The 23,911-nt window shown below is 48.8% G+C and overlaps 1 protein-coding gene across 1 annotated transcript in view; it reads left to right on the forward strand.

Moving 5' to 3' along the window:
- LOC141162629 (serine protease 30-like) overlaps positions 1–23,911 on the forward strand; it is a 68,115-nt gene that overhangs the window by 42,282 nt on the left and 1,922 nt on the right. The window contains exons 3-4 of the mRNA XM_073648914.1: positions 18,954–19,121; positions 23,268–23,360. Coding sequence (XP_073505015.1) covers positions 18,954–19,121; positions 23,268–23,360 — 261 coding nt within the window. The remainder of the gene's footprint in view (positions 1–18,953; positions 19,122–23,267; positions 23,361–23,911) is intronic.

Consider the following 23,911-nt stretch of genomic DNA (forward strand, 5'->3'; position numbering starts at 1 on the left):
TCCACCGTGTCTGCGGTCTTCGCTTTGCTCAGCTCTGTCCACCGCGTCTGCGGTTTTCGCGTTGCTCAGCTCTGTCCACCGCGTCTGCGGTTTTCGCTTTGCTCAGCTCTGTCCACCGTGTCTGCGGTTATCGCTTTGCTCAGCTCTGTCCACCGCGTCTGCGGTTTTCGCTTTGCTCAGCTCTGTCCACCGCGTCTGCGGTTTTCGCTTTGCTCAGCTCTGTCCACCGCATCTGCGGTTTTCGCTTTGCTCAGCTTTGTCCACAGCGTCTGCGGTTTTCGCTTTGCTCAGCTCTGTCCACCGCGTCTGCGGTTTTCGCTTTGCTCAGCTCTGTCCACCGCGTCTGCGGTTTTCGCTTTGCTCAGCTCTGTCCACCGCGTCTGCGGTTTTCGCTTTGCTCAGCTCTATCCACCGCGTCTGCGGTTTTCGCTTTGCTCAGCTCTGTCCACCGCGTCTGCGGTTTTTGCTTTGCTCAGCTCTGTCCACCGCGTCTGCGGTTTTCGCTTTGCTCTGCCCTGTCCACCGCGTCTGCGGTTTCGAATTTGTCTCCCAGTCGGTACTGGACCCAACCAGCCTGCGCTCTAGTCTGCCTGTTCCTGTATTCCCCGGTGTGGGTCAACAGCCGTGTCCAGAGTCTGACCTGGAGTAGACCCTGGTTCCTCTGCTCGGTTCCTCCCTGGTGCACTGGCGTCGTATGCCGTCGTGCGACCTTGGTCGGATAGGGCAGATACTTAGTTACGCCCCTCCAGGCACTCTCCGGTTCATTGCACAGTGGAATCACTACATAAACACGCACACGCCAGTCAGTCCGGGCGTGTGCATTACAGCATGCTCAGGCCATGGTTCCCGTTGAGCCCCATGGCCTTCGCTCTCTGAGACGTTTTCCAGCGAATACGTGCATTAAAAATAAATAAATACAATTTTTTTTTCCTTAGCTGAGTTCCAGGCGAATTACGCACCCGTCCAGATGGATCTTTCTGCACTCGTTCCTGCGGATCCACCACGTTACTATGGGGATCCATGACAGAGTCGTGCATTTGTGGAGCAATGCATGCTACACTTCAAGTTCTACCCTCTATGTTTTCCCACAGATCGGGCTAAGGTGGGATTCATGATGTCTTACCTAGCGGGTGATGCCTTGAATTGGATCACCCCCCTATGGGACGCACAGGATCCTATCGTCCTGGACATAATGGCCTTCCTGGTGGCCTTTCTAATGGTCTTCGATGATCCTAACCCGGAGGCTCCTGTAGAAGCTTCACTTCCCCATATCCCGGAGCAGCCCCGATGGGTAATATGCGTGGGTAGCGCAATAGTCCTCCAGCCCAATGAGACTACTGCCCACCCAGAATCCTCACAGGGTGACTACACTCTCCGGAATACTTCTCCCAACCTCAGGAGGCAGTCCAGACGTGCTAGACGTAGAGGCAAGCCGTCACGCCAGGGTCTGTCCTCCCTGAGACCTCCTGACCCTAACCTTGAAGTCCCTACTGAAGCTTCATCTCCCTGTATCCCGGAGAAGCCCCAACTGGTAATGTGCGTGGGTAGTGCACCAGTTCTCCTGCCCGAAGAGACTGCTGCCCACCCAGAATCCACACCGGAGGACCCCCTGTTGCCTCCTGAATCCCCCGGGATACCACTTGATGACTATTGGAGAGAGACTTCCCTAAACTCTGCACCTGTTACCTCGCCCGCTTCGTCCAGTGAGTTCGACCTAGTGTTCTCCGAAGCAGAGGTTACCCCCGAGTCTCTACACCCCTCCGATCAGGCGGAGGATCTCCAGTTGTCTCTTGAACCCTTCGGGGTGCTACCTGGTAGCGAATGGACAGAGACTCTCCTATACTCTGTACCTGATACCTTGCTCGCTTTGTCCAGTGAGTCCAACCTAGTATACTCCGAAGCAGAGGTTACTCCCGAGTCTCTACACCCCTCCGACCAGGCGGAGTACCTCCAGTTGTCTCCATAACCCTTCGGGGTGCCACCTGGTGGTTAATGGACAGAGACCTTCCTATATCCTGGATCTGATACCTCGCCCACTTCATTCAGTGAGTCCGACCTAGTGTACTCCGAAGCAGAGGTTACCCCCGAGTCTCTACACCCCTCCGACCAGGCGGAGGACCTCCAGTTGTCTCCTGAACCCTTCGGGGTGCTACCTGATAGCGAATGGACAGAGACTCTCCTATACTCGGTACCTGATACCTCGGCTGCTTCATCCAGTGAGTCTGAACAAGTGTACTCCGAAGCAGAGGTTACCCCCGAGTCTCTGCACTCTTCCGACCCGGCGGAGGACCCCCAGTTGTTTCCTGAATCCTCCGGGGTACTACCTGATAACAAAGAGACAGTGACTTTTCAACACCTTGTACCTGATACCTCACCCATTTCATCCTGTGAGCTTGACAAGATGTACCCCGAAGCAGAGGTTACCCTCTAGTCTCTGCACCCCTCCAACCCGTCGGAGGGCTTTCAGTTGTCTCCTGAACCCTCTGGGGTTCTACCTGATAATAAGTGGAGAGAGACTTCCTTGTGTGCTATTCCTGGTACTCCACCCGTTTCGTCTGTTGCTGAGGATGGCTGGATAGGAGGTAGCATCCTAGCTAACCAGAGGAGACCAGTTTTTCCGGTGGACAGTGGAAGTGATCTCCTTGAAGTAAAGGATTGGCCCTCGAATTCCCTGCGGAACATTCTGGCAGGCCTGAAGAAGAGTGGGCGTAAGGGGGGGGTACTGTAACATACCTGGCGGCGTCCTTGCATAGTGGTCCATCTCCCACTGTGCAAGAGCGCGCACCTGATCTCCAGTCCAGTTTGCTAGCCTGGCTTCCCTCCATGCTGTCTGTTTGCCTCTGTGTCTGCTGCTTAAGAGCGGCGCCCGATCACTTCCTGCTTTTTGTACCTGCTGCAGACACACCCCTTGTGCGTCCTCAGCCTATTGCTGTCTGCCATCAGGTATTTAACCCATCTGCTACAATGAATCCCTGCCTGAGCATTGTATTCTGTCAGTTGGCCTTTGGTCACTGATATGCCAGGTCCCGTTTATGTTTCCTGCCTTCGGTATCAGTTCCCGTTTCTGAACTGTGTCCTGTCTGTATTATCTTCTAGCCTGTTGTCTTCTGCCTATCCTGGAGGCTGTATTTCCAGGCCTGTGTGAACCGGCTCCTGTATCTTGCTGCTGTCTGTTTTTGTCTGAATACTCTCCTAGCCTGTTTTGTTTTTCTGTATGTCCGTACTTTCCCTTTTTCTGCAGAGTCTGAACTCGTACCTAACTCCTGCTCGTTGTCACTGTACTTCCGTTTGTGAGTTTGTGGTCCACTCGCTACTTCTCTGCAAGTACCCTGTGGGTATCTGGTTCTGCCTTTCCCTTCTAGTCTGTTCCGTGTGTACAGAGCCCTGTCCCCACCGCGTCTGCGGTTTCGCTTTGCTCAGCTCTTTCCACCGCGTCTGCGGTTTTCGCTTTGCTCAGCTCTGTCCACCGCGTCTGCGGTTTTCGCTTTGCTCAGCTCTGTCCACCGCGTCTGCGGTTTTCGCTTTGCTCAGCTCTGTCCACCGCGTCTGCGGTTTTCGCTTTGCTCAGCTCTGTCCACCGCGTCTGCGGTTTTCGCTTTGCTCAGCTCTGTCCACCGCGTCTGCGGTTTTCGCTTTGCTCAGCTCTGTCCACCGCGTCTGCGGTTTTCGCTTTGTTCAGCTCTGTCCACCGCGTCTGCGGTTTTCGCTTTGCTCAGCTCTGTCCACCGCGTCTGCGGTTTTCGCTTTGCTCAGCTCTGTCCACCGCGTCTGCGGTTTTCGCTTTGCTCAGCTCTGTCCACCGCGTCTGCGGTTTTCGTTTTGCTCAGCTCTGTCCACCGCGTCTGCGGTTTTCGCTTTGCTCAGCTCTGTCCACCGCGTCTGCGGTTTTCGCTTTGCTCAGCTTTGTCCACCGCGTCTGCGGTTTTCGCTTTGCTCAGCTCTGTCTGCGGTTTTCGCTTTGCTCAGCTCTGTCCACCGCGTCTGCAGTTTTCGCTTTGCTCTGCCCTGTCCATCTCGTCTGCGGTTTCGAATTTGTCTCCCAGTCTGTACTGGACCCTACCCAGCCTGCACTCTAGTCTGCCTGTTCCTGTATTCCCCGGTGTGGGTCAACAGCCGTGTCCGGAGTCTGACCTGGAGTAGACCCTGGTTCCTCTGCTCGGTTCCTCCCTGGTGCACTGGCGTCGTATGCCGTCGTGCGACCTTGGTCGGATCGGGCAGATACTTAGTTACGCCCCTCCAGGCACTCTCCGGTTCATTGCACAGTGTAATCGCTACATAAACACGCACACGCCAGTCAGTCCGGGCGTGTGCATTACACTCTCTCAGTCTGTCCTCCTGGGCCTCTCAGACTAGGCCCCTCTCTGCTCCCAACTCCTGCTCCAAGCACTGGAGCCAGGAGCCTTGATCTCCTCCACTGCTCTCCTGAGCAGGACTGGCTGTTTCTAGATGGTTCCCTTTCTTCTTACACTCTTCCTGACAGTGCTCCCCTGATCTACTTCCTCCACCCACAACCACTACATGGTTCCCCCTCTCTTGGTTCCCCCCCTTACAACCAGGGACAGGGCTCAGCAGCGGATCAGTGCATCTTGCCCTTCCTGCTGGTCTTGAATGGCGTAGCGCTGGATGCAGGTGGGTGGGTCCCAGGCAGTACTCCCTCCTTACCTGAGAGTGGGGTACCACACCTCTGGGTGAGATGCAGTACCTCTGTGGCGACTGAACCCGCGGGGGCGCCACATAGGCGTCTTCTGATGGTCACAGGACTCACAGATAACTGAAGATCTTGTCTGATCTCCTGAGAGCCGATCATTAGAGGCTTCTTTGCCTTTCTTGTGACTCTATGATCTATGCGGATGGTAGGATTTATTTTCATATCACGTGTATCGGCTTTTGTAATTTTAAAGGTTTGGAAATCTTGTTAGCTGAGCAGCCAATTATTTTCTACACTTCTTTATATGTTTTCCCCTCTCCAATCAACTTCTTGTTCAAAGTTCTTTCTCCTTCAGTACAATGTCTGGAACGACCCATTTTACTCACTGAACAAGATCTTCTTCTTTACATAAGGGCCATAGTTGACACTTGTTTCCTCACAGAGTGAATGGCCTCACTAATGAACTCCGCACTGCTATTAATTAGTACACCCCCCTTCATTAAATGAGTCAATTCCACCTAATTAGCAGAGTGCGTGTCATGGCTGCTCATTCTATCGGTTGCCCATTACTCGCTTACATCTAGTCATGATGAACAAATCCCCATCATATTGTGACCACAGACGTAAAGTGATATAGTCGAATGCGACAAGGAGTATTGAAGTTGTAGCTTTAGTTTAGCGTCAGGGTGAATTTGATCAGGGTGAGGCAGAGTCAGACTGTAGTTTTGCTTTTCTTCACTAGGAATAAAGATTCAGATCTCAGCACACGTCTGAACACTTTGACAAAAGCAGGCCGGGTGGTGGGTTCCTCCCAGGGCCGGCTCCAGGTTTTTGTGGGCCCCGGGCGAAAGAGTCTCAGTGGCCCCTTTAACACATACCACCATTCATGATGCACAGATACTGCAGAGAAATATATATATAGTACAATGCCGAAGATTTCACTTCTTACATTACATGAGCGATATCTATTGTAAATTCCACAATAGCTCAGAAACCGGCGAATCGCTCCATACAGAATACTGACCCCCATAAAATGCTCCATACAGGATACTTGCCCCCATATAACGCTCCATACAGGATACTGGCCTCCATAAAATGCTCCATACAGGATACTGGCCCCCATATAACGCTCCATACAGGATACTGGCCCCCATATAATGTTCCATACAGAATACTGCCCCCCATATAACGCTCCATACAGAATACTGGCCCCCATAAAATGCTCCATACAGGATACTGGTCCCCATATAACGCTCCATACAGGATACTGGCCCCCATAAAATGCTCCATACAGGATACTGGTCCCCGTATAACGCTCCATACAGGATACTGGCCCCCATATAATGCTCCATGCAGGCTGTATCCCCCAAATAATGCCCCACGCTGGCTGTTCCCCCCTTATAATACCCCATGCAGGCTGTTCCCCCATATAATGCCCTATGCAGGATGTCACCCCCTTATAATGCCCTATGCAGGATGTCACCCCCCTTATAATGCCCCATGCAGGATGTCACTTCCCCTCCATATAATGCCCCATGCAGGATGTCACTTCCCCTCCATATAATGCCCCATGCAGGATGTCACTCCTCCCTTTATAATGCCCCATGCAGGATGTCACCCCCTCTCCCTTATAATGCCCCATGCAGGATGTCACACCCCCCACCGTATAATGCCCCATGCAGGATGTCACTCCCCCCCCTTATAATGCCCCATGCAGGATGTCACACCCCCCCACCATATAATGCCCCATGCAGGATGTCACACCCCCCCTCCCTTATAATGCCCCATGCAGGATGTCAAACACCCCCTCCCTTATAATGCCCCATGAAGGATGTCACCCCCCCTCGCTTATAATGCCCCATGCAGGATGTCACACCCCCCCTCACTTATAATGCCCCATGTGGGATGTCACACCCCCCCTTCCTTATAATGCCCCATGCAAGATGTCACCCCCCCACCATATTATGTCCCAGGCAGGATGTCAACCCCCCTCCCTTATAATGAGCCATGCAGGATGTCACCCCCCCTCGCTTATAATGCCCCATGCAGGATGTCACCCCCCCTCCCTTATACTGCCCCATGCAGGATGTCACCCCCTCTCCCTTATAATGCCCCATGCAGGATGTCACACCCCCCACCGTATAATGCCCCATGCAGGATGTCACTCCCCCCCTTATAATGCCCCATGCAGGATGTCACCCCCCCTCCCTTATACTGCCCCATGCAGGATGTCACATACCCCCCCTCCCTTATAATTCCCCATGCAGGATGTCACCCCCCTCCCTTATACTGCCACAGGCCCTCATACATTAAAAAAAAAAATCAAATACTCACCTCACGTCTCACCTGCTGCTGCTGCTCCGGACTCCAGCGTCGCCGGCGTCTTCCCGCTCTGCACTGTGACGGCTCAGGAGACAGCGCGGTGTAAAGATGTCACCACACCCTCTGAACTGAGACGTCACAGCGCAGCAGCCACAGAAGAGACCGGAGCTGCTGCGGAGGCACGGGGAGAGGTAAGTATTGTTTTGCTGGCTGCCGGGGCCCTGAGCAAGCGGGGGGGAATGGACGCTGACACAGCTCTCCTCCACTCACGGGTCCCATAGCACGGCGGGGTGCCCGACGACGAGTGGGCCCCCTGCCTGCTCAGGGCCCCGGCACTTGCCCGGGTGCGCCGGGTGCTGACGCCGGCCCTGGCTCCTCCCTTCATCACCGGCACTCAGTGCCTGCATTATCTGCCCCTTGAGTGAGCTCTCGTCTCATTGACGTGTGTTCTCATGAGACAGGTGATCTAGGATCCTGAGAGTGGAGAAGACATAAATTGAATGTCCAGGAGGTCCTACAAGCCGATTCTAGTTTAAATGGCACTTATATCACTTAGTCTAAAGTGCTAAAAATTTTTGTGGTAGCTTCTAGAGATGGGTGAATAGAATCAATGCAAATCAAATTTGTGACATTTTTTTAGGAATTTTTTGAAGAACTTAAACAATTTGCAATTTACTTTGCACAAGACGTCAAAAATGCCCACCACCATTTCACACACTGCAGAAGATTTCATCAGCCAGACAAAAATTACATGACCACAGGGAGGGGCCTTTCAATAATGCCTAGCAAAAAACACATCATGTGGTGTAAAACAGCCAATCAGGAGGCACTATCCAAACCAGTATAAATCTTGTTGCAGGGAATGCAGCCATTTTGTGGTGAATCTGGATGGTGAGAGGACGTCACAGCTCAGCGATTAGCCATAGAGATAAGGAGAGAAAGCCATAAAACACTTTAGAAACTGTACAGATAGTGTGTGACATCACAGCCATGAGGATTAGAGTGTGAGGAAAAGAAAATAATGAAATCCAAGTTTTTCCTGGCTTCCACACCTCCTGTTTGAATTGGGGAGGACAAGGCGAAGACTGAGGGACGTCTTAAAGTGTCCGTCACCATTAATATTCCTTTGTGATGAATGACTTGTTAATCGATTACATTGCATCCAAATGAATTTCTCTTGTCTCTTAGTTTCTTGTGTCTTGGCCATTCCAACGACAACCTCCTTCAAGGACATCGACCCCAAAGCCATTAGTAGAATAGTTGGGGGTGTGAATGCTGATGACGGAGAGTGGCCCTGGCAAGTAAGTGTGCAGTATGAAGGATACCATATTTGTGGGGGGGCGCTGATCTCCGACCAGTGGGTGATGTCTGCTGCTCAATGGTAAGATGGGAGATGGAAATTTGTGATCAGTGATCAGAAACCTTCCATACATGACACATTGATGTAGACAGTATGGAATAATATTAATATTATGGATGGTTGTTTGATGGGTAGGAAGACCACCAATTGTCAACCTTACTTTTCTATTCTCCAGGGAAAGTAATCCTTCAAACTTCACAGTTGTGTTGGGTATGTACCAGCTGTACAAACCAAGTTCTCATGAGATTTTTTCCACCGTCAATCAAATTATTATTCACCCGGAGTATGAGCAAAGGGGACATCGCTCTGCTGAAGTTGTCCGCTCCTGTCAGCTTCACCCCATACATTCAAGCAATACGACTTCCTGATGAGACCTCCAACTTCCCGTGTGGCTTGGACTGCTGGACCACCGGCTGGGGAGAGACAAACAGTGGCTGTAGGTCTTACCATTAGAGATGAGCGTTGTTCTACTCGAACTGTTCGCCAATCTCAAATTCGAGCTGTTTTGGGCGGTGTTCGAGCCGGTCGGCGAACACGAACAATTTGAGAAAAATTCGGCTGTTCGAGGTTATGTTCGATAACTGTTCGTGCACCAAAATCATAACTGGATTTTTTCTCAGTAATGATGAAAATTAATGTTAATACGCAGTTTGAGTGTACAGCGGGGTGGGGGGAGGGGCAGGGGATGGATCTCTGCAGGAACAATGAAGATCTCCATTTTTTTTTCTCTTTCCCGCATTTGCAGTGGGGAGGCGCAATCTGTCAGCCCATCAGCAGCGCACACACCGAGCGAAGTGCTTTTTTTCACACAAGCAAGGGCATGTGTCATTGGCAGTGTATGTCACATGTCCTTGCCCTATAAGACCAAGCCATTTTCCCCGTCGCCACCATTTTCTCACTGCTGCAGCTGCGTGTTAGACGGCACCGCTGTTGCTGTGTGCGCTATACCTTGTTAATTTCAAGCCAATTTTCGCACAAATATACAGATAGCTTGGGAGTAGGGAATAGTTGTGATTGCAGTCCTTTTAAGGACTAGGTTACAGCATTTCCTACGACTTTTATCAGGCAGGTCTGTGCTCTTAAATAGATAGATTGTGGGAGTAAAGACTAATTGTAATTGGAGTCCTTTTCAGGACTAGGTTACATCAGTTCCTATCAGTTTTTGCCAGGCAGGTCTGTGCCAGTGCTGTGCAAGTTTTTTTCACAGCATTTGGCTGAATCTAGCAAAGCTAATCCTTTTTGGCCTATTGCAGAGTGTGTTAGTCAGTGGAGTAGCCTATCTGTGTTGCAAGATATACCACCTGTGTATAGAATACCAATTTTTTTACTGCACCTAGTGAAGTAAAATCTTTTGGGCATAGCATCATTCTATTAGTCCATCTATACTGACCTCCATCAGGTTGCAAATTAAAAATATTTTTTTTCTGCATCTAGCTCTGAAAAAATATTTGGGCTTCTAGCAGCGTGTGGGACTTGGTCTATTAGTCCATCTATACTGACCTCCATCAGGTTGCAAATTGAATAAAAAAATTTTCTGCATCTAGCTCTGAAAAAATATTTGGGCTTCTAGCGGTGTGTGGGACTTGGTCTATTAGTCCATCTATACTGACCTCCATCAGGTTGCAAATTAAAAATAATTTTTTTCTGCATCTAGCTCTGAAAAAATATTTGGGCTTCTAGCAGTGTGTGGGACTTGGTCTATTAGTCCATCTATACTGACCTCCATCAGGTTGCAAATTAAAAATATTTTTTTTCTGCATCTAACCCAGCCAATAGTTTTGGCCTAATACCACAGTTTGGCCACTCAGCTCTGCTCGGTTACCATCCATTGTTTTTTTGTGCAAACAACTCCAGAGTTGTGAATTAGTTAACCACCAAAATGAGTGGAAAAAGGCCTGCTGCTGGTGGAAAGGGGAATAGGCGTGTTGGGAAGGGGAAAAAAGGTTGTGTCCGTGGGGTAGGTGCAGAAGAAAGACCATCTTCCAGCCAAACTAAAATGTCTACTTCTTTTAGCGGACAATGTGATAAGATCCCTTTCTTACGGCCACGCCAATCGCTACAAATTCCAGATGAGGCACAAAAACAGCAGGTGCTTCAACGGATATCAAGTGCTCCTTTAAGTGGGCTCTCCTCCACATCAACTTCAACATCACAAATACTCCAGTCCTCAAAGGTGTCACCCCAATCGCACTTGCTTCCTCACAGCTCCCAAATCTCCAGCTGCCCGTCTGAGTATGAGGTAGAACAGATGGTTGAGTCTGCAGAGCTGTTTACTCATACTATAGCCTGGGAATCAGAGGTCGACTCCAGCGCTTCTGTGAATCCAGACGAGGAAATGATCTGCACTGATGCCCAGAATCTTTATGAGTCGGATCCAGGACCAGACGCAGAAGGTTCTGACCATAATGTAGACCCTCATTCCCAAACTGTAACTCCTGTTGGTGGAGACAATGAGGAAGACGATGATAAGACTCAAATACCTGATTGGAGCGACAACTTTAGTTTTTTGTCAGGGCAGGAACAGGTTGGCTCTGAGGACGACGGGTGTGATAACGCACAGGGTGATGATGATGAGGTCGGAGATCCCACTTACTGTCAACCCACAGTCAGCCAAGAGATGAGGTCAGCAGAGGAGGTGGAGGAAGATGCTAGTGACGACGAGGTCAGGTTGCGCCTTCCTGGACAGAGACGTAGTACTGGAAGCACGTCAACAACTGCATCCTCAAACACAACTCTGCCTCTCACCACAAGTCGTGGTGGCTCTTCAGGTCGCATGGGTGCTAAGCCTTGCATAGCCTGGGCATTTTTTCAGATCGATAAAGATGACCCAACTCGTGTTATCTGTAACATTTGTCAGCAAAAGCTAAGTAGAGGCCAAAAAATACATAGTTTGAGTACTTCATGCATGAACCGGCACATGGACATGAAGCATAAGTTGCAGTGGGAAGCTCAGTGTGCTACAATGCGGTCTAGCCGGCCGGGCCAACCACCGTCTGCCATATCTTGTGCATCCGCGGCCTCTTCATCCTCTGTGACTGGGGGGACAGCAGTCACACCTGTTTTGGGGCGCAGACCTGCCACCTCTTTACCCGCAACAGCCAGCGTGATTGGCAGGTCATCATTTTCTTTGGAGGTGGTAACACCAGCTGGTCTTGAGCGCTGTCCGACATCGATAGCACCACCTTTGGATCAAGGCAACCTAACATGTCCGCCTGCATCTTCCTCACAGACCGGCAGTTTGCCGGGGACACCCTTATCAACCCCGTCTAAGCACAATAGCCAGCCCTCGGTCCCTCAGATGTGGACAAGTAAAAGACCATTTCCTCCTAGCCATGAGAAAGCTAAGAGGTTGAATTTCACCATCTGCAAGCTCTTGGCTACAGAAATGCTGCCTTTCCGCCTGGTGGACACAGAGGATTTTCGAGACCTTATGTCCGTCGCAGTGCCCCAGTACCAGATGCCCAGTCGGCACTACTTCTCAAAGAAAGGTGTGCCTGCGCTCCACCAGCATGTCGCACACAACATCACCGCTTCTTTGAGAAACTCTGTGTGTGACAGGGTGCATTTCACCACAGACACTTGGACGAGTAGGCATGGACAGGGGCGTTACATGTCGCTGACTGGGCACTGGGTAACTATGGTGACAGCAGGACAAGGGGCTGCTGTCCAAGTCTTGCCGTCCCCACGAGTTGTGCGTCAATCCTCTTTATGTCATTTTTCCTCCACTGCTTCTGCCTCCTCAACCTCCTCTCGGTCTTCCACCTGCACCCAAAGCCTGTCTGGTCATGCCACAAGCTTTCTAACTGCGCAGAAGGGATCCTGCACACCTCCTTACTATGCTGGCAGTAGGGCTCAACGTCATCAGGCGGTTTTTACATTGAAATGTCTGGGAAATGTGAGTCACACAGCTGAGGAGTTGTGGTCAGCTCTGGAGAACCAATTTCATGAATGGTTGTCTCCACTGGACCTGAAACCAGGGAAGGCCGTGTGCGACAATGCTGCAAACCTGGGTGCGGCCCTTCGCCGGGGCAATGTCACACACGTGCCTTGTATGGCTCACGTGTTGAACCTGGTTGTCCAGCAATTTTTAGCCCACTATCCCAGACTAGATGGCCTTCTGCAGAGGGCACGGTCGCTGTGTGCTCACTTCCGCCGTTCGCATCCCGCAGCTCAGCGACTTACATCTCTACAGAAGTCGTTGGGCCTGCCACTTCACCGGCTAAAATGCGATGTGCCTACCCGGTGGAATTCAACTCTGCACATGTTGCAGCGACTGTGGCAGCACCGACAAGCCCTGGTGCAATACGTTCTTACGTATAGCCTGGGCCAACGAGATTCAGAGGTGGGGCAAATCACGCTGGAGGAGTGGTCTCAGATCAGGGACCTATGCACCCTTCTGCACGTTTTGAAATGGCGACGAAGATGTTTAGTGCTGACAATGCCATTATCAGCATGACTATTCCGGTGATTTACATGCTGGAGCACATGTTAAACAGAATTCGGAGTCAGGTGGTGGCACAAGAGGAGGTGGAGGAAGTAGAGGAGGAGGAGTTGTATGCGGAAGGGCTAACATCTGCAAGGTCCAGACGGTCGGCAGCACCAAGGCGGCAGGCATGTGAGGGTGGGGGAGATGATTTTACCAGGGCGCATGGTAGCAGCCAAACTAGTGAGGAAGGTGCAGGAGCCCAGGAAGAAGTGGAGGACGAACTGATGGAAGACTCATCAGATGAGGGAGACCTTGATCACATTTCTGTTGTGCGAGGTTGGGGGGAGAGGACAGAGGAAGGAAGCATGATTGCTACCTCGCCACCAACACAACAGGGACTTGGTGCTCCTGGATGCGCAACACACATGAGTGCCTTCTTGCTGCACTACCTGCAACATGACCCTCGAATTGTGAGAATTAGAAATAATCCTGACTACTGGGTTGCCACACTGTTAGATCCCCGGTACAAAAGTAAATTTGCAGAAATTATTCCTGCCATAGAAAGGGATGCACGCATGCAGGAGTATCAGCAGAGACTGTTGCAGAATCTTACATGTGCTTTTCCACAAAATACCAGTGGTGCACGTAGTGAATCTCACAGTTCCAACTTGCCAACCGTGGGACCGTCAAGTGTTCAGCACTCAAACCGTAACAGAACCACAGTATCTGCTGGTAACATCAATTTTGCGGAATCATTTCACCACTTTTTTAGCCCATCCTTTGCAAGGCCACAGGAGACAAGAAGTCTGACACATAGTCAACGCCTAGAGACGATGGTACAGGAGTATCTCCAAGTAAACATTGAAGCCACGACTGTGTCACTGGACCCTTGCCCTTTTTGGGCTTCCAATCTGGATAAATGGCCGGAGCTAGCCACTTACGCCTTGGAGATCTTGTCATGCCCCGCAGCCAGCGTTCTGTCTGAACGTGTGTTCAGCGCTGCTGGTGGTGTGCTGACAGATAAGCGCACGCGGCTCTCCACTGATAATGTAGACAGACTCACGTTCATAAAGATGAACAAATCATGGATCCGAAACGACTTTTCTACCCCTGTGTCATCCTGGGGAGAGTAAAAGCTTGATGATTGGTTAAAATCACCCTACCAACCGTTTTAAGCTTTCAAATTACTAATCATGTTTATCTGTATCTTGACTGGAAAATAATTTGGGCTTTGTAGCAGTGTGCAGCACTGATCCTATTAGGCCATCTATAATAAGCTCCACCAGATTTAAAATTAAAAATAATTTTTAGCTGCATCTAGCCCGGAAAATAATTTTGGGGCTCCGAGATGCGCAAGACACATAAGTGCCTTCTTGCTGCACTACCTGCAACATGACCCTCATATTGTCAAAATTTGAAGTAATCATGACTACTGGGTTGCCACACTCTTAGATCCCCCAAACTTTTCGATCAACCTTTTCATTTTAATAAAGACCAAAAAAATGGTCATTTTTGAAATTATAAGCATTAGCAGGTTGTTAGAAACTGAAATCAAACAGTTTTCAACTCAAAACTTTATTCTAGGTGATGTTACATTTTCACATAGGACCCCTTGTTCGAAAGGAGCTTCTGAACTCTCTCGTCCATTGAATTTGTCAGGTTTTGGATGGTTTCTGCTTCAATTGTTTTGCATGAGGACAGAATACCCTCCCAGAGCTGTTGCTTAGATGTGAACTGCCTCCCGCCATCATAGACACTCCTTTTAATGATGCTCCAAAGGTTCTGAATGGGGTAGAGGTCAGGGGAGCATGGGGGTCACACCATAAGTTTGTCCCCTTTTATGCCCATATCAGCCAGAGATGCAGATGTTTTATGTGCAGCATGAGATGGTGCATTATCATGCAGAAAAATGATCTTGCTGTGAAATACACGGTTCTTCTTCTTGAACCATGGCAGGAAGTGCTGTTTGAGAAAATCCACATACATTATGGAGTTCATCTTTAGCGCCTTCAGGGATCCTAAAGGGGCCGACAATCTCTCTCCCCATGATTCCAGCCCAAAACATTACTCCACCTCCTCCTTGTTGGCGCTGTAGCCGTGTTTGCGTGGGGTGTCCATCAACCAGCCATCCTCCACTCCATCCATCTGGACCATTGAGCGTTGCACGGCACTCATCCGTGAACAAAACAGTTTTGAAATCAGTCTTCATGTAATGTTTGGCCCACTGGAGCCGTTTCTGCTTGTGTGAAGTGGATAGAGGAGGTCGACAGGATGGCGTATGCACAGCTGCAAACCTCTGAAGGACCCTGCATCTTGTTGTTCGGGGGACGTTGGAGGCACCAGCAGCTTCAAAAACTTGTCTGCTGCTATGACAAGGCTTTTTTGCCGCTGCTGTTTCAACCTGACGTAATTGCCTGTAGGAAAGAGTCCTCAATTTGCCCTTATCAGCACGCACACGTGTGTACTGTGAATCAGCTACATACTTCTTGATTGCCAAGACACTTCATCCTGATCATCGCACAATGTTGATTGTAGTCATGCCTTGACCTAAACACTCCACAATTTGTTGCTTCTCAGCAGCCGACACATCCTTTTTCTTTCCCATTTTGGCAGAAAATGTAGGCTGCTTAATAATGTGAGAGAGCCTTCTTAAGTAGTCTTGCCTTTCATTGGACACACCTGCCAAACTAATTAGCACAGGTGTCTGCAATTGCTTACAGTGATATAAAGAGCCCTGACACACATCACCATCAATGAGTTTAACTGACAAACAAACAAATTCTTCCCTTATCACTCCTAAACACTTTTTGCATAATAATTTGGAACGCGGTGTACATGTGCTTTTCCACAAAACACCAGTGGTTCACGTAGTGAATCTCGCAGTTCTAACTTGCCAACCGTGGTCTGTATGGAGTTGTTCAATAAAGGGCCCAAAATTAAGATAACATAGATGGGAGAGGTCTCTATGAATAGGAATTCCTAAGTATTTGATACCCTGTGAGGGCCAGGCAAAGGGAAAGTTGGACTGGATGGAATCCTATATGGATTTAGGGAGGGAGACATCGAGGGCCTCAGACTTCGCTGCATTGATTTTAAAATTTGACCATGTAACAAAGTGATCTATTTCAGCCATAACAGCATGGATGGATATATGTGATTGAGTGATATATACTAGGACATCATCAGCAAATAGAGAGCACTTGTACTCGGTGCCTCCCACCTCAATCCACCTAATATTGGGGTTATGGCGAATTGATGAGAGCAGGTGCTCCGTCACTAGGATGTATAAGAGAGGGGACAGAGGACATCCCTGCCTTGTCCCATTGGTGATTGTGAAAGGTGATGAAAATGTTCTGACGCACCCCCTGGGCCTTGGGACACCCGGAGCCGGACCCTTTTTGGTGGATGCTGGTGGTTGTAGTCTTCGTGGCGGCGATCCGGTTCCGTGGCTCAGGGCGGTCAAACCAGTGGCGGAACTATTTATGTGGTTTTGATGTTTAAATGTCCGACTACGCCACCCGTGGATTGCGGTCAGAGTGAACCGCCGCTGCAGGGCAGACCGCTGAGGCTGGTGTTGTGGGTGCAGCAGAGCGTAGCATAACTCCCCACGGGAGGAGTATAGCCTCAGGGCAGTGTATGCGGAGGATGGGGGTGATGGTGCAGGGCAGCAGCAGTAACGACACGGAGTCAGTGATGCAGTTCAGGGCCTTTACTCACAGTTCTTATTATCCAGACCACGTCTGCAGGTAACGGCTGCCCACGTCGTACTGTGCTCACCAGGTGAGGGGCTCAGACAACTCCCAGATAACTTTGGAGCGCTTCACAGGACCCCCTTTGTGTGTCCTTTGTCTGGCCTTTCTTACCAACACTTCTGTCCGGCTGCCTCGGGCCTCCTCTTGGTAAACTTGGCGCCAGTTTCCCTGACCCTATGTGGTGCCTTCCTAGCGGGTGGAGCAAGGGGCTGCGCCACATAAAATGTCAGAGCCTCCGGTTTCTAGCTGAGGGTCGTTTCCTGCCTCCACTAGTTCGGGGACCGGTCTCCCCCTTTGGCCTGACCCCTCCACGCAGGTGGATTCGGGCATGCGGTGGCGACTCGCCCGTCCGCACCCCTGGGATCCCTTCATTCCTCGTTCCTGGAGCCTTCTCCGCTCCTCTTCCTTCCTTCTCCCTCTTGCAGGCCTGGGCCTCTGTTACTAGGCCCGCCTCCGGAGCAGAGCTCATGCAGAGCCCCTGCTCCCTGCCACTTCTGCTCAGACTTCTCTGCACTGAACTAAGATGGTGCCCACCTTTTATACTCCCTTCTCAATGCACCCAGGAACTGCTTCCTCCCTGCTCCTGCACTGCAGGGTTCCCCTTCCTCAGTGTTCCCTCCCCCCACTCCAGCCAGGGACAGGGACTGTCGTGCCCATCTCAGGGGCATATTGGTCGCCCTGCCCCACGGCAATGTGGTGTAATGCATGCAGGTGTCGGGTCCTGATCCACACTCCATCCTTATCTGAGAGTGAGATATCACACCTCTGGGTGAGGTGCAATACGTCTGTAGCAACCGAGCCCTCGGTGCTACAGTTCCATTTATCTTCAGCCTAGGTGACGTATTGTGATACAGGGCCGTGATTTTGGCTATAAAAGGGTCCCCTAGACCCCTACCCCAAGCTTTTTAAGAGAATCATATATGGCGTGCCAGGAGACTCTATGGAATGCTTTCTCAGCATCCAACGAGAGTATCTACTTACAAATTTTTAACTGCATCTAGCCCAGGAAATACTTTGTGCCTAGTAGCAGTGTCTGCTAGTCAGCGGATTATCCCGGCTGTTAAGCAAGCTACACCACCTGTAGTTTGGACACTTAATTTTTTCAAAGGAAATGCTTCGGGACCATGGGATACTTAGTGAAGAGCATCAGGAGGCACCCCAAGGCATAGGGGCTGGGACTGGCACTAGGATGCCTTGCGGTGGACAGCCGAGCTCGATCCTTATAAAAGCTTTTTAACTGCAGCAGCTTTAGTGGACGCTACTGGAGCTGGAATTACGCGGCTGCTGGCATGAGACTTGCCCTCCAATAGATCCTTGTAAATGGATTTAAAGTGTATTCATTCAAATTAGCGAGACAATTTAAATTAAAAAGCTTAGAGCTGCCTCCACCACAGGGGGGCTCTCTCGACCCACCAGCGGACAGGCACCAGTATTGGGAGAGGGGGGCTGGCCGTCAGGGTTCACCGCGGCTCTGGCACAAACCCGGCGACACGGAGGTGGCACGGGCAGGAGCGGACTGGCCGTCTCGGCTTCTCACTTTTTGGATTTTAGAAGGGCATGACATGCCTATATCTGTGTCTCCCCCTCCTTTTACTCCTCCACCTCTTTTCTTTTCGCATGACTATATGTACTTGTCACTTTTCCATGTGTTAGTTGTGTCTTCTGAGCAGTTTGTCAGCTTTTGGACACCTTTGAAGGTGTTTTCTATGTGTTTCTATGTGTTTTTGTTTGCCTGCCATTGGTTTTAACGGTGTTCGAAGGTGTTCGACAACAGTTCGACGAACAGTTCGGCGAACACACGGGTGTTCGACGAACCGAACCGAACTCGAACACTACGGGGGTGGCTCAACACTACTTACCATCTCATTATCCCTCTGATGACTATGGGGGGTACCTGCAGGAATGTTACAGCATTTACACAACCACTCAGGGCACAGTTTATATCAACGTTATATTGAGCGTTGAGTAGACATCTACATCTGACCAAACCCAATGACCACAACACACACATTTATTCTGGGGGGATCCTTTGTAAATTCACATTGTCTTCTTGGGGTCCCACTTGGCATGGTAGACTGCACCATGGAGGGAACATTTGTTTCTTGTTTAATCCATGAATCAATCCTTTCATCTTACATCATGTCCAAGTTCATCACTCAAGACCTCTTCTAGTGCATCGTGGTGAAGCAATCGGCTCCACCATGTGGTTAGGTCTTCCATTAATCTGGGTGGGGTGAAATTCATTCCTATAGCTAAACAAAAGGCCATTGTCCCAACAAGTACAATGTATTCTAGAGGGACGAGATGTGAGGATCTCATAATCCCAGCGGATATAGGTGGAATATTTTTGGGTGGCAGATGGGTCACTCTCTTTGTAATGATTGATTTTCCCAATTTTCTCCTCTTTATAATCAGTTAAATCCTATAATCTCTGTCTCCTAACAGTTCTGCCTGATAATGGGACCCTGCAAGAGGTGCTTGTGCCTCTCATTGACTATATAACATGTGATGAATTATATCATGTCTGGTCCTCACGGAACGCGAGCACTGTCTTGATCCCCGATTATGAGATTTGTGCCGGGTACATCGACGGTAAGAAAGACTCTTGTCAGGGTAAGTGCCTGTCGACTCTACCGCCGGTAAAGACCTGAACCGCTGACATGGTGTTCCCCTCTATCATCATTAGATATTGGCTGTATAGGAGATTATTAATTTCTGATGTGGGTGTGGAATCACTGGGACCCCACTGTGCCACCCCTGACTTGTTACTGTTGAACAACGGAGGCTGAAGAGACTGGATGGCATGTGGAGGAGCTGATTATTAGTTCCCGAGGAAGCCAGAGACTCAGGGAAGGGAGACCGATGAAGAGATAGTGACTGTCGTGGAAACCCCTCTTCAGGGAGAGCTTTAGGGGAGACACAAGGGGTCTCACATACGTTGCCGGTGTTGGTCTAATCAGGGCGGCGATCTGCTTCATATACTAAGATACAGGCTTTTATTGTACTCACCGGAAGAGGGGAATAGTGTACTACATAAATAATCGATTCTGCTACCTTCCCTCAAACTAGTTTAAATCAGCTCTCAATGTCTTCAGCAATTTTTTAAACAAAGACGACACCTTGTTTCGTTGCTTTTATGAATCAGACAGACAAAGTTATTAAAGCTGGATATATAGATATGAATTGTTGTAATCTATAAAATATTAACCATAAACAGCGACACAGCACAACAGATTAACAATATCGCAGAGCCGGATAGAGGGAAGATCAGCAGAACAGAGGAATGAAGTAGAGCCCAGCAATGCAGCAGAGTATAAGGATGTAGCAGAGCCTGGTGTAAAGGGCAGAGTTGAGTTGATCAGGAGACTTAGTATAAAGATGTAGCCAAACCTGACGCTTAAAGTAGAACTGAACAGGGGAGCAGACTCTCAATGAGGTTGTAGCAGAGCCCAATGTGTTGAATAGAGCTGAGTTGGTCAATAGACACACACTTAGGTCTGTTTCAAACGTCCTGATATATCTGGTACTGAAAAAAACAGTAGCGGAGATATTCGTGTCCGTGTGCACTGTGTGGCATACGTGTGGCAACCGTTTCACCCGTGTGCCACATCAGGATCACATGTAACGGAGCCTGGGAATCAGCGGTACAGTTAGCACTGTTCCCAGGAGCTGAGTGCTGAAGGAATCTCTCATCATTGTCCTCTGCTGGCGCTGCAATCAGCGCCAGCAGGGGACAATGTTGAGAGTTGTATTCTGCTCCCAATGTCTCCATAAACTGTAAAAATAAGACTAAAATAAAAAAAAAATCATTATATTCACCTGTCTTTAGAAGACTGCACACGACCTCTGCTCCTCAGCATGTGCGGTCGCCTCAAGCCAGGTGAGTATAATGATATTTTTAATTTATTCTTAATTTTACACTTGTTGGAGACAGCGGGGGCACAATACCAATGTCAACATTGTCCCTTGCTAGTGCTGATCGCAGCCTGAGAAGGGGACAATGATGAGAGATTCCTCCAGCGCCTGGCACTTGGGAACAGCGCGAACTGTACCGCTGATTCCCAAGCGCCGGTACATGTCACACTGATGACACACGGATGTCATCCATGTGTCATCAGTGTGCACATGTGTTGGATGTTTTGCTGCCCATGCAGCGTGCAAAAGAACAGACATGTCAGCGTGTTTTGCCCACAGACACATGGTCCATGGAAACACACTGACATGTGCGCAGACCCATTCATTTGAATAGGTGTACATGTGTAAATGTCTTCAGTACGTGTGAAAACTGTCATCACATGTACTGGAGATGCTGACCTGTAAATAAGGCTATAGATGTAGGAGAGCCAGCATGTATTGTAGTGGCATTGATGCCTTATGTCTGAATATTCAGGCAGCACCCAGCAGAACCAAAATACTAGGCCAGCACACTTATCTGTATAAGTGCAATGTATAGGTGTGCATTCACACTGCGGCCAATAACAGGCAAAACCTAAGATAAAAACAATATTTAGATCCTCATCAGAAAGTAAGTAAATTGTAATGGTCTATGTCAATAACATGGGGACTTAGTTAACATTATTTTGATCAAAAGAGCATAAAAGCCATCACACCACGACAAGGTGACCCAATCACGATGGACCTGAACTCTAGTATCTCACCATGCTGCCAGCAGACCTCAAAATAGACGGCGGCAGAGCAGGACATAGACCTTACTGTTCCTCACCTGCCCATAGAAAGCTAAATAGACAAGATGCGCAGCACAAAGATGGATAATTGTAGAGAGCAGTGACATCAGATTCTGCGAGAGGAGAGAGGGGCAATCACACAGCATTAATGGCACACACGAGAGCAGATTCCTTATAATCTGTGGACAAATAGGTACAGGGATGAAAATCTGCTGATACATGAGATCTAGTGAAGGCAGCAGCATCCTAGACATACAGACCTCATATCCAGCATGTATTCCTGGGAGGGACACTCCTATGTGAGAAATATGTGATACTAAATGCAGGCTACAAACTAAATCAGGAAGTGAGAAAATGAATGGAGGAATGAAAAATACAATCTGAAACTTAGCACAACTTTGATTAAATGCTCAGATGTATAAAAATGATGTTTTCCTTATCAGAGGTGAACGTCTGTAAAGTGATCCCTCTTTTCCAATTCCGAGTTTTCCTTGAATTGCCTATGTATTTAGTGCAGAGTTGTGGTCTCCACCTACACATGTATCAATGTCAGATTCCTGTGGTCACCACCAGACGGCGATTTGTGTGCAGCCTCCATTTACTTTAATGCATGATATATCTAGATGTACATAGATCGCCCCCTAGTGGTGACCACAGGAAGTGGCGTCTGTGTATAAGGACGAGTTGCACTGAAGGAATGAAGTATCAGAGCCTGATCGTGTCTTTGGGGAAAATTCTGCAAATCATCTGTTCTGCTGTTTTTACTGAACATTTCACAAGTTTAACATATTAAACCATGTGATAAGTGAAGGATGATTGCAGTCAGTGTCCTCCATTGCAGGGCGACTCTGGAGGACCTCTGATGTGTCAGGTGCAGGGTGTCTGGTACCAGGCCGGGATTGTCAGCTGGGGTGACGGATGTGGCGGTCCATACCGACCTGGGATCTACTCATAGGTGCCCATTTATCGGTGGTGGATCCAGCAGTACGTGCTGAGCCTGGAGTTTACAAAACTGATGAACATCCAGCCGGATCGAGAATGTCTCAGCTTCATCTCCAGCCCAGGTAGCACCATCGCTCCATCATCTTCTCATGTCAAAAGTATGGAGCAGGAACCTTCAGAAAGAAACAAAGCTGCTGTTCGCTGCTGTCACCCGCTTTATATCCAGAGGTTCGCTAATTCCAGAACCGCTGGAGCGTGACACTTCAACCGATAACGTTTATATATATATATATATATATAAAGTACATCTCTAGCCCAGGTAGCACCATTGCTCCATCATCTTCTCATGTCAAAAGTATGGAGCAGGAACCTTCAGAAAGAAACAAAGCTGCTGTTCGCTGCTGTCACCCGCTTTATATCCAGAGGTTCGCTAATTCCTGAACCGCCGGAGCGTGACACTTCAACTGATAACGTTTATATATATATAAAGTACAATGAACATTTCTGCAACATTCTCTTTTTCAAATTGATGAAAACAGTTTTTTTTCAATCCACCACAATGAATTTAAAGCAAAAATATTATATTGTGACTTCATTAAAATAGAATCATCATATTAAAAATATATTTCTGACGCGTTTCGAGTCTGAAATGACAAAACTACTTGAATAAAAACACATAAAGTCACTAATTAGATGACATCAAACATTGACAGGACCTGAAAAGTGAAGTATAAACCCCAGAATGGAACGTTGTGGAGGTGGATGTGTCTCGTAGACGACCTGTAAGACTTACATAGACGGAAGTGAACTCCTGGGAGCGCCCGCCATTATAAATCTGCAATAAGATTGTTAAACGTCGGCGCTCCGGGATAAATTCTTGTTCTTTAGTCAAAAAAAAAAATCATGAGCGTAGACAACGTTAAGATTAAGTATTAGAACATCTTACTACGCGTTTCGGAAGGAAATTCGACTGTTAATTACATTATTGAGGAGAAATTGAATTGTGTCAGTACAAACTGTCATCTCTTTTCTAAATACATTGTATCGCTATAAGCCTGGTGTGCACTATCGTTATTTATTCCGTCTGTTGCAGAGGAAATATATAATGTCATCGCCTCTCTGTGTATTGCAGCATCTTCTCGGCTCTGGGAAGGGTACAGGACATGGCTTCTGATGGGTATCACCGGGATGTTCTGGGCCTTGTGGTCCACTCCGCTCACCATTTGTGAGTATCTGATCTCTCCTGTATTATGATGGATGTGTGACAGTGTAATGCTGGGGGACATCGGGGCCCTCAGAGGAGATGATTGTGAGGGCCCCTCCTCTACTTGTAACATTATAGATCTAGTAGTGATTGCTCCAGAATCACCTGCAGATTGGCAGGTCCTCTGCTGGATCTCTGTGGCCCTCCGAACAGTCTTCTACTGGGTCATTCCACCCCAGTCCATGATGGGTCCACCTTCATCTTTTCCTTGAGAACTCAGAATTCTCAAAATTCAAAATTCAATACAATATCGTGATTAGAAAAATAAACCGGCCGGCTGCAACTCCCCATCTCAACCACTGGGCGGCCACACGTAGGCACGTCTAGAATAAATGTCTCCCCGCAGAGTATCAGGAAATCATGTTTTTTTGTAAAAGCTCAGTCACCTGACTCAGGATATGTCAAGCCAAGAGGAAAGCTAAGGCAGGCGCACACTGGTATTATCATCACTCCCTAAAATTGATTATAATCAATTATAATTGATTATAGATTGTGTCTCCTCTTGTGCTTTT

This window comes from Phyllobates terribilis, unplaced genomic scaffold (assembly GCF_046119375.1).
Source record: "Phyllobates terribilis strain yellow unplaced genomic scaffold, ASM4611937v1 Scaffold_9__5_contigs__length_417890890, whole genome shotgun sequence".
In the NCBI taxonomy this organism is placed as follows: Eukaryota; Metazoa; Chordata; class Amphibia; order Anura; family Dendrobatidae; genus Phyllobates; species Phyllobates terribilis.